This window comes from Lotus japonicus, chromosome 2 (genome assembly GCF_012489685.1).
Source record: "Lotus japonicus ecotype B-129 chromosome 2, LjGifu_v1.2".
Lineage (NCBI taxonomy): Eukaryota > Viridiplantae > Streptophyta > Magnoliopsida > Fabales > Fabaceae > Lotus > Lotus japonicus.
The window spans coordinates 89,641,253-89,653,798 of record NC_080042.1 but is presented as its reverse complement, the minus strand read 5'-3'; the positions used below and the strand labels follow the sequence as shown (position 1 = coordinate 89,653,798).

General features: G+C 32.4%; 1 protein-coding gene and 1 non-coding gene across 5 annotated transcripts; one reads left to right on the top strand and one right to left on the bottom strand.

The window, feature by feature from the left end:
- Nucleotides 1-6,122: 6,122 nt before the first annotated feature.
- On the bottom strand, nt 6,123-6,196 carry TRNAI-AAU (transfer RNA isoleucine (anticodon AAU)). The gene has a single exon. It is a non-coding gene; the product is annotated as a tRNA-Ile (tRNA).
- Nucleotides 6,197-9,125: 2,929 nt separating this feature from the next.
- LOC130740814 (uncharacterized) lies at nt 9,126-12,317 on the top strand. 4 transcript variants are annotated; one of them, XM_057593523.1, is made up of 7 exons: nt 9,126-9,477; nt 10,045-10,140; nt 10,242-10,358; nt 10,562-10,754; nt 10,836-11,041; nt 11,135-11,306; nt 11,762-12,317. In XM_057593523.1, exons 1-6 carry the CDS (start codon nt 9,448-9,450, stop codon nt 11,189-11,191), a joined length of 699 nt encoding a protein of 232 aa, XP_057449506.1. In that variant the 5' UTR covers nt 9,126-9,447; the 3' UTR covers nt 11,192-11,306; nt 11,762-12,317. The 4 variants fall into 4 exon arrangements, with proteins under 4 accessions (XP_057449506.1, XP_057449503.1, XP_057449505.1 ...); XM_057593521.1 differs by having other exon boundaries at nt 9,133-9,224; nt 9,390-9,477; nt 10,562-11,041; XM_057593520.1 differs by having other exon boundaries at nt 9,130-9,477; nt 10,562-11,041.
- Nucleotides 12,318-12,546: the final 229 nt, after the last annotated feature.

The window sequence follows — 12,546 nt, the reverse complement described above, 5'->3', positions numbered from 1 at the left end:
TCTGACTAAGGGTCATCTGTAAGGTTCAAAATTTTCTTTTTTAATTATATAAATCAAAGTCAGTCAGTCATGTGGTGGTTTTAGGGTTCTACGGGTGGTTTTTAATAGGCAACAACCACCAACCCTTCATATTAAACTCACTATGCCTTAACACTAGCGATTAGTTTAGGGAAATGAACTTGTACATTAATATTTATGTCTCTGGTTTTTAATCCTTACTTCCTTACAAAGTACATATACACATGTGCTAAGCAACTTAATGGCTGCTTTTTCATGATTAAACACACCCACAAGTGCTCTGCAACATAATGCCTGCTTTTTTATGAGTAAACAAACCCATTAAAGGCCGCCATTAAATAGTTCACCAACTGCAAACCAAACCCATTGGAACCAAGGTACCACCACATGTAAACGCTAAACACCAAACAAATACAACAACATATTTCACCTACTCAAGCTGGTGAAAATATGGGTTTTCAAATTTCACCTATGCAGCCTGGTTTTTTTATACAGCAACATATACCTAACTTATTTTCATTGCATGAACACATCTCCACTAAGATTTACATTATATGCATGCAGATTGGGTCTGCTCCGGTTTAGCATGCAAATTTGGTTACATTTACTCAAAAGTGTTCAACAACCACAATCTAATCACCATGCGCCATACTACACCGGAACTTGAGGTTCAAAACTGTTACTTCATAATCGAAAACAACACCCTAAAACAACAGATTGCAAACATGAAGAACCAACAACATCCATAAGGGTACAATAAGATTGAAGTTGCCTACGTAATTGTTTATTTTGAGTCAAAACTGGACAATGTTCGTAATTAGTGGAAGGTCTATGTACCCATGATTTTATTTATATTAGGGTCAGGGTCAGAATATATCAAACTTTATGTATGTGCTTTGGCTCCAAACCACGTCTTATAAAAACATTTTTAATATTTGTAGGGTCCTTTAATATATAACTATATGAAGTCATCATAATATTTACATATTTCAAAATTATCTATCATATACTTTCTTAATCTATATTATACTTCGTAAATAGCTTATTTTTAACTAAAACATTATTAACTATACACGATACACTTCAGTCTAATCATTTTCCATTTACATCTCTATTTTATGCTACTAACATTGATTATGTACGTTACTACGATTAAGACTCGTGCGATGCACCTAAACCACACGTAAGATAGTATGCCGTACCACCTATAATGACTTATCGAAATATTATACCACCATAAATTCCGCATATGTTGATAAATACGGGTACTCTCACAATTATCTTATATCAAGTTAATCAACTTTGTGTGTTTTGTAAAGTCTATTTTCAAGAAGGTATTAGGAGGGGTAGTTTCGACATCAGTAGGTTTTTTGCTTGAAGTTTTTTAGTTTTTCTTTCTCCTTTCCTTTCTATTTGTATTGGGTTGAAGTACCCCTTGTATTTCTATTCAATATATTCTGTTTGCCTATCAAAAAAAAAACTTCGTGTCTGTTTGATTTTAAATCGCATGAATGACGAAATCACATTCACTCAACCTAACAAGTGCATTTCCTTGACTGAACGTGCATTCAAAATACTTATCACTTGTTTATCATGTAAGCCCTAAACCCTAAACCCTCAAAATCATAGAAGAAAATATATACTTAAATATCTCATTCTCAAGGCTAGTGGTCGCAACCTATGTTGCCAACCAAGATTCATTACAGTTTTCATATATTTGCATTCAATAATGATATATACACACCTCATTTCTTAAACATTCTATTTCCACCTCTTTTTATTTTTACCTCTCTCCTCTTATCATCTATCACATCTCATACTCTCTCTCCCATACTTTTTCTTTTCTTCCTATCTCTCTCCTCATTCCACCTCTCTCCACCTCTCTTAGAGGTGTGAATAGAACATTATCCTATTTGCAATTTTTATTACAATCTGACTTATCATCTAACATCGTACCCGGAAAATGTTTTCTTCACACCTCATTTTGAGGTGGAAGGAGGTGGAAGAGGAGAGAGATAGGAAGAAAAGAAAAAGTAAGAGAGAGAAAGTATGAGATGTGATAGATGATAAGATGAGAGATGTAGAAACAAAAATAAGTGTAAATGAAGTGTTTAAAAGATGAGGTGTATATATATCATTACGAGTAATTATTTCTTCACACCTCATTTTTTAGGTGTGGAGAGGTGGAGGAAGAGAGATATAGGAAGAAAGAAGAGAAAAAGTAAAAATGTGATATGTGATTTGATCGATAGAGAAAAGAGAAATAAAGGAGAGAGGAGGTGGAAAAAGAGTGAAGAGGTGTGTATATATCATAACCCATATCATTACTCCATCGTACCCCGAGCCCGAACATAGGATTGATAACTCTTATCCCCTCTCTTTTAGGATCTCAATATTGACAACAATGATCACGCGATACCAATACTGTTATCATATATTTGCACTCTTATTACAATCTTACTTATAATCTACGATCGGATGCCAACTCAAACATGACATTAATAAACTATTATCGCATCAATCAACTTTTATCCCGTCTCTTTTAGGATCTCGCTATTGACAACAATGATCACGGACCCCCATTATCATACTAAATGTTCGGTACCGATAATTACACATCTCACTTTCTCTTTCATCTTTTTTCCACTAAAATATCTTTCTATCTTTATTTCTTGTCACATCACATATCATATACCTTATATTTCTCATTTCTTTTTATATTTTAAAGTGGTGGAGGTGGAAATGGATGTGGGACCAAACAGTATTCCTAAATGTTACTCCCTCCGTCCCTAATTATAAGCTAAAGAGAGTATTGAGATGCTTTTATTACAATGCATAAATAATAAGAGAGTATTGAGATATCCTTATAATTAGGTACGGAGGAAGTATATCAATAATCAACATTTCTGCATTTTAATAAAAATATTTCACCCAATCAAAGGTCAAATCAAATGAACTAGTCGATGTGAATTGTTTTCAAATATTACATTCAATGAAGGACCAAACCGCATTTTCTTTAAGTTAAGAACGCAACCTTCTCTACCGGTTCCGATCAATGAATCCCAACCACATCCTTTTTAAACTAATATATCCTATGGTCATAAAATTGTATACACCGATATCCCCCCTTTTATATAACTTTTTGCGAGGGGGGCAGCAGTGGGCACAGAATAATGGGTTATACCTTAGATTTCTCCCATCTTGATCGTGATCACATGCAAAGTGCGAGTTCCCAAACTTTTTTCAATGAATAAAAATTTGGGTGAGTCTAGCTCTGGTTACTACCATTGTTTAAGACTTTAAGTATTTACAAATCGGCTACCAACAAAATCCTTAAATCGATAACGGGAATAAAAACACTGAGGAAAAGTGATATCCTCTTACTACCAACTGAGTCAATCAACATATGTTGCAACAACTTCACAATTACTCTCGACAAAGATCTAGCTCAACAGAAGCAATCAAGCAAAGACAACAAGGCATGGAACCAACAATTAATTCGACATATTATGCGAATAAGATCCGGAAATTCAGTGTCTCCTAGTTAGCCAAGTTTTGTACATTGAAATAGGATATTTCCCACTGATTGAAACATGGACAAAAGTAGCATCACATCTTAAATGTGATTCCATCGATTAAAAGAGTGGAGGCAGGTTATTGGAAGAACTAACCAGTTTTTTCTTCTTATTTTTTTCATATATGCAAGTAGTTGTGTCATTTTCCTTTTCATATTAAAATTTGCATTTCCAAAAAATTTCCTTAAAAGTGAGAATTATTCTACAATTTATAAATACGTATTTAACTATATCTTTAGTTAAGGTGAGATATTTAAATTGAAAAAACAAATAACCTCTACTTGCATTGGACCAGCGTATGGACCTCACTATATTGGTTACAACTATGAGCTCAGAATTTTATGGTAGGGCAATTTGCAGCCACATTTTTTTATTGACAAAAAAAGATTTTATTTAAAAAATAAAATAAACAGAACTTTTAGCTTAATGTGAAAAGCTATTTTGTGTAAAAAAGGGGAAATAAAGTCTAAACATGAGTGATTTTGATTTTGAATCTTTAGCTGCATGATGAGTCAGCTGCAGTAGTTGTTTATCTAATAAGTGAAGTCCACATATCTTTATTCTAAACCCTAAAAAGCATAGATCACAAACGGATTGAAAGTCTACTTTATAAACAGGTGAAGTTTTGAATGAGTGAAACAGAGAAAGATTATATTCGTAATTTGTTATAAAGAATTCAGTTTTATATCTAAAGATCTAGTTAATTACACGAGCACACACTATACACTTAGTTCAAAGCGTCGGACAAAGATTCAATTCAAAATCCAATCCCAAAATATTTTAGCTAAATTAGAATCTAGATACTTTGCCTATGGTGAAAAGGGAAAAAAGTGACTAATGACCCGAATTTTGTCACCTCCGATAAAAACAAAGACATAATTGTTTTTTTTAATTCTGGTTCTCTTACTTTCTGCTCATAACATTCTGGTTCTTGATTTCAAAAAACATTCTGGTTCTTTAAGGTCACTTTCTTTATTCTATGGAGGAGGAGTGGTAGCAATAACTTAAAAACACTCTCTTGTGAGTCTCTTAGGTCTCCCTGAGACAGTGAGATCCATACTTTTACTCCCTTCGTTCCTAATTATAAGATCTAGTTTTAAATTTTTCATGTTCTTAAATATAAGACCTTTAACAATAATCTAGCAAAAAGTATTCTACTCTTCCATATATACCCTTCACATTAATTGTGTGTTTTCAATTCCAAAATTTTAATTACCACATATCATTAATTAATGAGAGAAAATGACAAAGGGTAAATATGGAGGTATGTGTGCATTTTTAAAAAATCAATACACTAATTAGACACATTTAATGTTTTCTTAATAAGCGCAATTTTTTGTATTAGGTCTTATAATTAGAAACGGAGGGGGTAATAGAGCTTACGTTGATTTTAACTAATTAATATATAGAATTAAAAAGATATATAGTGTTAAAAAATAGTGTTACTACATTTTTTTTTTCTAGGAAACAACTAATGAAAATGACTCCCTCTGTGTTAAAAGTTAAAAATCAAGTAGGTCTATGGCTTGCTTTGTCCTATAATCCTCATCATAGCAAGTCACAATTCACTTTGCAAATTTAATGAAGCAAAGACCTTCTTCTTATTCCTTTTGATCTTTGATTCGATCCATATTTGTTTTAGCTATGTCATCTACAATTAATGGTGGGTAGACTACTAGCTCCTGGTCCCGGAACTAATGGCTAACCCCTTCATTGATATTTGAGATGTACCCGAGAGCCCTATGTTATGGTTTCTTTGGACAAGAAAATGAGAAGATAAAATGATTTTATATATGCATTATTTATATAGAAAATAAAAACAAGACATGTGAAATTTCACCCTTTTATCCGCATGAAAATAACTAGAGGTGTTTGTAGACGGGTTGAGATAGGTTTGACTTAACTTTCACCCGATCTTAAATATTAATTGGTCTAATTTTTAAACCCGTACCCGTCCCTAAACTTGATGATGAAGTACGAGTTTAACATAGAACAAACAAACCACAAAAAGACAAGGCGGATTGACTCGAAGGCCACTTGAATGTCGATTTCAAATCTCACTACTACTAAACTCTATAAATAACTACATAGAACTTACATAGAACAGTAGTTTGATGAAAAACATTAGTTCTATGTAAGTTCTATGCAGTTATTTATAGAGTTTAGAGGTAGTGAGATTTGAAATCGACACTCAAGTGATCTTTTGGGCCAATCCGCCTTATCATTTTGTGGTCTCTTTTAATGAATTATGAAAGAACTTACATAAAACTAATGTTTTTCATAACAAACTACTAAATTAAAGAAAAAAATATAAATTGTATTCACTTGAAACCTGATTGTTAATAAAAATATACAAAATCATGTTTAGAAGGGAGTTGGAACAAATTGAATTTGACTTCATTCGACCCCAAATATTGACCGGGTCAAGTTTTTAAACACGAACCCGTCCCTAAACACATGAGTTAATGGATAAAGTTAGATCATGTACACCCGTAAATATAACAAGTGCCAAAAATCTTGATACAATTTTGGCCCATGCAGGTCTCGAACCTGCGACCTTCGCGTTATTAGCACGACGCTCTAACCAACTGAGCTAATAGGCCAATTATGCAATCATCTTTCTTTCTAATACTCTAAACAACTCGATGAAAATAAATAAAAAAACAGAGAAATAAAGTGCTTTTCTCTTGCCCTCAGTCGTCGCCAAAATCTTAATAAGCTTATTTAGGAGAAAACATCATAAATTCAAACTCGTACCATATTGAATTGAAGACTCAATTGTTCCTTGCTATTCAAATAGATCCTACAGTTTATTTTTCTAATGAGCATCAAAAGAGTTATTGAAATTGATTGTAATGCTCCCAAGATGAACAGTGTAACACAAATGAGACGTCAACCAATTGCAAAACATAATCTCATACCTTACGCAAATATTTCTCATCTTGTCAACCACAAAAATTATAAAATGTATTAATATCTCCAATTTGGTCCATGCATGTCTCAAACATACGTCTTTCGTGTTATTAACACGACGCTCTAACCAACTGAGCTAATAAGCCAATTTTTTTCTTATTTATAGAAATAATATATCAAAATTTGCATTTTCTATCTTTCTTCTCCTTTGCTTTCTTTCTTAACCTTATAAATCAAATAAAGCATTACGGTTCTTGCTTAATTCTTCTTTCTACCCGGAACGAACGGGTAAATCCGTTAAAGACAAACACAAAAAATTCTGCCGTTTATTTAGTGCCCCCACCCTTGCTTAGTTTCCCCCCTCTATTTTTGGTTATTTATAATTATATCCCTATAACTTAACAAGTGTCGGTCGTAATGATTATAAGTGACTGTTTGGACCCCTGAGATTGAAAGTTCAATTTTTAGGAGATGAATTTTTAGAAAGATTTTTAACTTTCACCGCGCCCGAGTCAAATATGATTGCCTCAATAGATTATACGTATGGTTAGAATTGGGGCTTCACCACTACATTCAAATAAAAAGAAATTATACCCTTATCCAGTTAAATTTCTAATTGTGCCAAGGATAAATTAACAAAAAGTACAAGCAAGTTTCAGGCAGATCGTGCGAAGTCCAACAATGATATGTACACACCTCATTTTTTAAACACTTCATTTGCACACATTTTTATTTTTATTTCTCTCCTCTTATCATATGTCATACTTTATCTCTTTTACTTTTTCTTTTCTTCCTATTTCTCTCTTCATTCCACCTCTTTCTACCTTAAAATGATGTGTGAAAGCAACATTATTATGTAAAGTTCATTCATGATATCATATTAATTGAGATTCTTATAATTAATTAAGAAATAAATTAAAATGTCGTAGTAATTATGAGGCACTGAGCAGATTACTGAGCACGTTGCTTGCTTCTTAATCTTGTCTGCATCATTATCAATGATGTCTACCTCCAGTAATTATTGCATTTACACATTACATCAAAATATATCAAGAATCGCATATGGACATATAAGAATTCATTTTTGTATAAACAATCCGTTTGATATATAAAATAAACACCTAAATATTACATATGTAAAGGCTGATCGAGTACCATCTCCAATATTAAAAGTATGTTCCTGTATCCATCCGGGGAATCAAGGAATCAACAATACAAACATGATTTTATATAGTCACGCAGAGATGCTAGCTAAAGCTGTTTAAATTCAGAAATTTTCAATTAAAAATTTATAACATTATCAATAAATTAAATATTGTAATTTATTATGAAGTTTTCTTACTGTTAATTGATTAATCAGTACTTTTAAAATACTCTTTAGGAAAACTTATACATTTAATAAAGGGAAAAAACGAACCTAAGGGATAATCAGGAGCTTGTGTCATAATATTCCAGCCTTTTGAATGTCCTTTAAAAATAAAATGAAGATCTTTATAATTATTTTAAAATAAAAATTATTTTATTTTCAGCATTCCCCAAAAGCAAATTACTATTGAGTATACTTCATATGGGGAAAGTGTTTTTTTTTAAAGACCATGTGGGGAAAGTTGGACATTGGTCTGGGCGTCTGGCTATAACTCATAATTATTAAATACAAGGCCGTTGCCTCTTTTATTAAAGTTGGAAATTACTGCAATAGGCATTTTATTGATGCATGTTCTTTGAAATTTGAATAGTAAGTTAACTTTAAGGAAACTGAAAAGCATATATTAACTTTATTAATGGTCGGGCTTAATTATGATTAATAAAGCGGTATTTTTTCTGAATAAATAATAAATTAGATCCTGTAGAATTTGATGAGTTACTTTTCAGTTGTAGTCACATGTCCTCACAAAGTCTATTCGATTCCTTTAATAATTATAATTGAATTAAAATAAAAAATTTCTGGTTAATTATAATCTTATAATTTAACGATGAGAAAGTGATTGGCAGTTATTTTGTTTTTTGAAATGATTATTACTCCCTCCGTTCCCTATTATAAGTCACATTTTTTGAAAAAAATTTGTTACAAAATATAAGTCACTTTCTAATATCTAGGAAGCATTAAATAATTTTTTCCATGTTCACCCTCATATTTAATATGAAAGAGATGATAAACTTTAGAAGTATTAACTTAGAGAGAGAAAATTATAGGAAAGTAAGGAAAGTAAATCATTTTTTTTACAAATTTATTACTAGTAACTACTTTTCTTAATCTAAGAGAATTAGTTATTTGTGACTTATATATAGGAACGGAGGGAGTATTATTATTAAGAACAATACTCGCTAGCTAATACGTCAGATTTGTGATACATACACATGTAGTTATTTATATATAAATATTTTTTTTGAAATAAATAAAAAATGGTGTCTAAAATAAGTATCGATACCTACATACTCTGTTACTTATTAATTATCAACTTAGAGATAAAAATACATTTTAAAGTACACTTTAAAAAGTAAAATATGAAAATAAATAATGTTTTTAAAAGTTTACTATATTAATTGTTGGTACTTGCATCAACTGCTGCTGTAGGTTTTACTTGCTTTGTTTTCACACTGTTGAAGTTTTTATTTTATCATGCAAAACAAAAACAAATTTTTCCATTTTTTTTATGTAGAAGCTGGCATTTGTTTTCCTGTGTCTCTTCTGCTTATGAGCTTCCTGCTTTGTGAATTGTATGAAATCTTTTTCGTTGTTTCTATCATTCTATGTCTCTGACTCTGTCTGTCTCCAAAGTTGGGTTACTTGATGCTTTTTTTTTCTATTATTGCACACTGTTTTGCAGAGCTACTTTATCAATGTTAATATAACTTCTATGTTATTACCTTTTCCTTTTGCAGTACTATTTAGCTTGCATTGTTTTCTTTCTTGTTTTCCGGGAAAGTGCTAGCATAGCAGATGTATACCAGAGCACATACCTCTCTTCAGGTAATGAAAAGTTCCTTCATACATAGGCAAAGTGATTTCCTCCTCTTATATATATTTTTTTTCTTCTGTAAAAACAAAAGCTTAGTTGATTTTCTTTCTTTCTTTCATTTTCTGTTTGGTTGCAAGATCTTAAGAAACAAATGGTCGTTTAAGGTTGTCAGAGAAAATGAGAATCTGTAATCAAAACGCTTCTAAAAATTAGGATGCAATCTGAAACTAGTTTTTCTGAATACTTGAAAAGAAAAACTAATAGCATATTTTGATCAGTTTCTTTTTCATTATAATCAATTTTGAAATTCAAAGTTACTCACATGAGCTTTTTCCAATAATTAATTCAGAATCAATTGTAGGAGAGTTTACGGGCATAAAATAAGACAGTATGAAAGGTTGTTTCAAAGCATTAACTAAGAACTACTTTAAGTCTTTAACTGTAAGCATGTGATTTTTAATTCCTCTTTGGAAATTAGTTTAATGGATCATATCCTTCTTGTTTTCTTTCTTTTGCATGCCGAAATCATAATTTCCATTAAAAAATTGTTTGTTACTTACTGAATGTTTACAAAGCAGGACAGGATGGAAGAAGCTCGAAGGAACAGGGCAATGGCTTCCCAGAGGAATCGGTGTCTATCTAATCGAGAAAGGAAAATGGCTTTGATACAAGAAGTGTGTGAATGTTATGTTCCTTTCCTACTTTTATTCCCAAGTGTTAATTCTGCATATCATTTGTCAGTGTAGTTAATGTTCTCAAACTTTGATATTTGCAGATTGATAAGTTGAAGAGGAAGCTGAGACATGAAGAGAATGTGCACAGAGTGTTAGAAAGAGCACTTACAAGACCTTTGGGAGCACTTCCTCGTCTTCCACCTTATCTCCCTCCGTATGTTAGTATCTTTCTTCATCTTTCCCTTCTATGCATAGGTGGAATACAAATAGATTCAAGTGTTTTATCTTTCAAGCAATAAATTTAGGAAAATCCAGTTGAAATCAGTGACCAAATGACTCATTGTATTTCAATTATAATAAAAAGCTGTTATTTGTATGCATGGAACCAGAAAGTAACAAAAACTGTGTATATGTATTTTAGACATTAGAGCTTGTGGCTGAAGTAGCAGTATTGGAGGAGGAAGTGGTTCGATTAGAAGAGCAGGTGGTGAATTTCAGACAAGGTCTGTGTCAGAAAGCTTTCTACATTTCCTCAAAGAGTAATGCAGAGGATCCAATGGATCAGAACTCCATCAGGAGCACCAAACATCAAAGGTCAAAATCTTTGTCCCAAAGTGAGTTTAATTCAACCATCATTGCCAGAAGTTCTTCTAGTAGGAAGCTGATGTCCTCTGACATTTTAACTGGTAAGCTAGTTAAAGAGAAACAGATGCATACAAAACAGGATTCATTATCATCAATCCCTGAAGGAAGATGGGGAAAAGAGAATCCATTATTTTGTAACTCTCTGAAGGATAAGCAATCTCCAGAAAAGGAAAGGGCAAAGGTTATTTCTTCTATAAAGAAATCTCCAACAAAACAAGAACCAGCTGACAAGTGTGTAGATCACTTGAAGTTACAGGTAACAAGCAGTTTTGAGTAATCAATATTTGATCTGTGAAATGATTGAGCTCTAATCTCAAGTTTTTAACTATGACTTGTTTTGCTTGATCAGCTGGAGTGGAAGATTAGTAGACCAGGAAAGAGCACAGGTTTCCTCAAGTTCATCTGATGATAAGGCATCAGAAGTTGATAGCATTCTCAACAGAGTTTCAGAGGATATTGTCAAGTGCATTACATACCTGATACCTGAGAGTCCTGAAATGGTTGTAGCACTAATGCACAAGGTACAGTGATCTCTCTAACATTCACTGCATTTGGTTTCTTATGTACAAAGTATTCAAAGAAGTAGAAACATGGTCGGTTCATCTCAACTGATCCTTGCTACCATCCCCATATTGACATAAGTGGGTTTCCCATTACTGCAAGGAAATACTCACAAAAACATACAAAAAAATTAAAAATCCCCATCGTAATTCTATGCATTTTATGGCAAATTGGACTGAAGTAATTGGTTGGCCGAAGTATTGAAGCTCGATTTCTTTAACTGCTAATCTATTAAACAGAGAAAGAAGCTTTAATTCTAGTTTCCACTTTTCTATTTTTCACTGGTGGGATTAATGATAATGTTAGTATTATTAATGTCACAAGCTAGATTTCATTTTTGATGTGGATGAATTCATCATATGTATTTCTTCGGTTGACTGAATTGATGGAACAAATATACTTTTATTTTGTGAAGGTAAGGGTGTAAACAGCATCACAAGTTGATTATGAGTAAGAAGCAGCATAGAGAGAATATTTACAAGCAACAGTTGGCATTACAAAAGCAAACAAAATAATAATTCCAAAGTTACTTGACTTTGCAAAGGACTTGGAATCTTTGTTGGATTGGGTCTGCTTCCAACTACCAGTTGAACTGAGACAGGAAGCAGTTGAATGCCTTGGAAGAAGGAGAAGACAGCCTATTTCACAGCTGGTACAAATGATGCCATATGACTTCAATTTCAGGTTGCTTTTCCACCAATAACCCAATGACAGATGGTAGCGTGGTGCTGTTTATTACTCAACCCTTCAGATAGCATAGGTTTCTGTACTTTGATGTGGTATATTTTTCATATTGGATATTTCACAGACACATATAGTGTGTGTATAACATGTGATTGTGATGTTTTCATTTGGAAAAGGGTTTCGGCGCTCTCATGTGGCCTAATCCCAGTAATAATGTCCTTAGCAATGCTTTTATCAGAATATACATAGATAGCATTTTGGATTCAATTTGAATCCTTTTAAAATCACGTCCCCATTTACAAAAGTTACTAACCTTCTCACAGATTTACTTTTTCCCCCTAAACGTGGAAAGTTACAAGATTTTCAAACATTCACAAAGTTAGAGGCTTCTCACAAAGCAGACTGTTTTTACACCTGTCTTAATACAAGCAGGGATTGCTAGGTTTATCAAAATAACCTATTTTTGCAATCAAATGTTTATTTAAGAATACAATATAATGAATCATTTGAGTTAAC

What these genes read in the sequence shown, in the direction of transcription:
- LOC130740814 (XM_057593520.1), top strand. Translation starts at nt 9,448, where the DNA reads ATGTATACCAGAGCACATACCTCTCTTCAG. An exon ending in GAGCACATACCTCTCTTCAG is followed by an intron (nt 9,478 to 10,044) that starts GTAATGAAAAGT and finishes TTTACAAAGCAG; the next exon opens with GACAGGATGGAAGAAGCTCG. An exon ending in CACCTTATCTCCCTCCGTAT is followed by an intron (nt 10,359 to 10,561) that starts GTTAGTATCTTT and finishes TATGTATTTTAG; the next exon opens with ACATTAGAGCTTGTGGCTGA.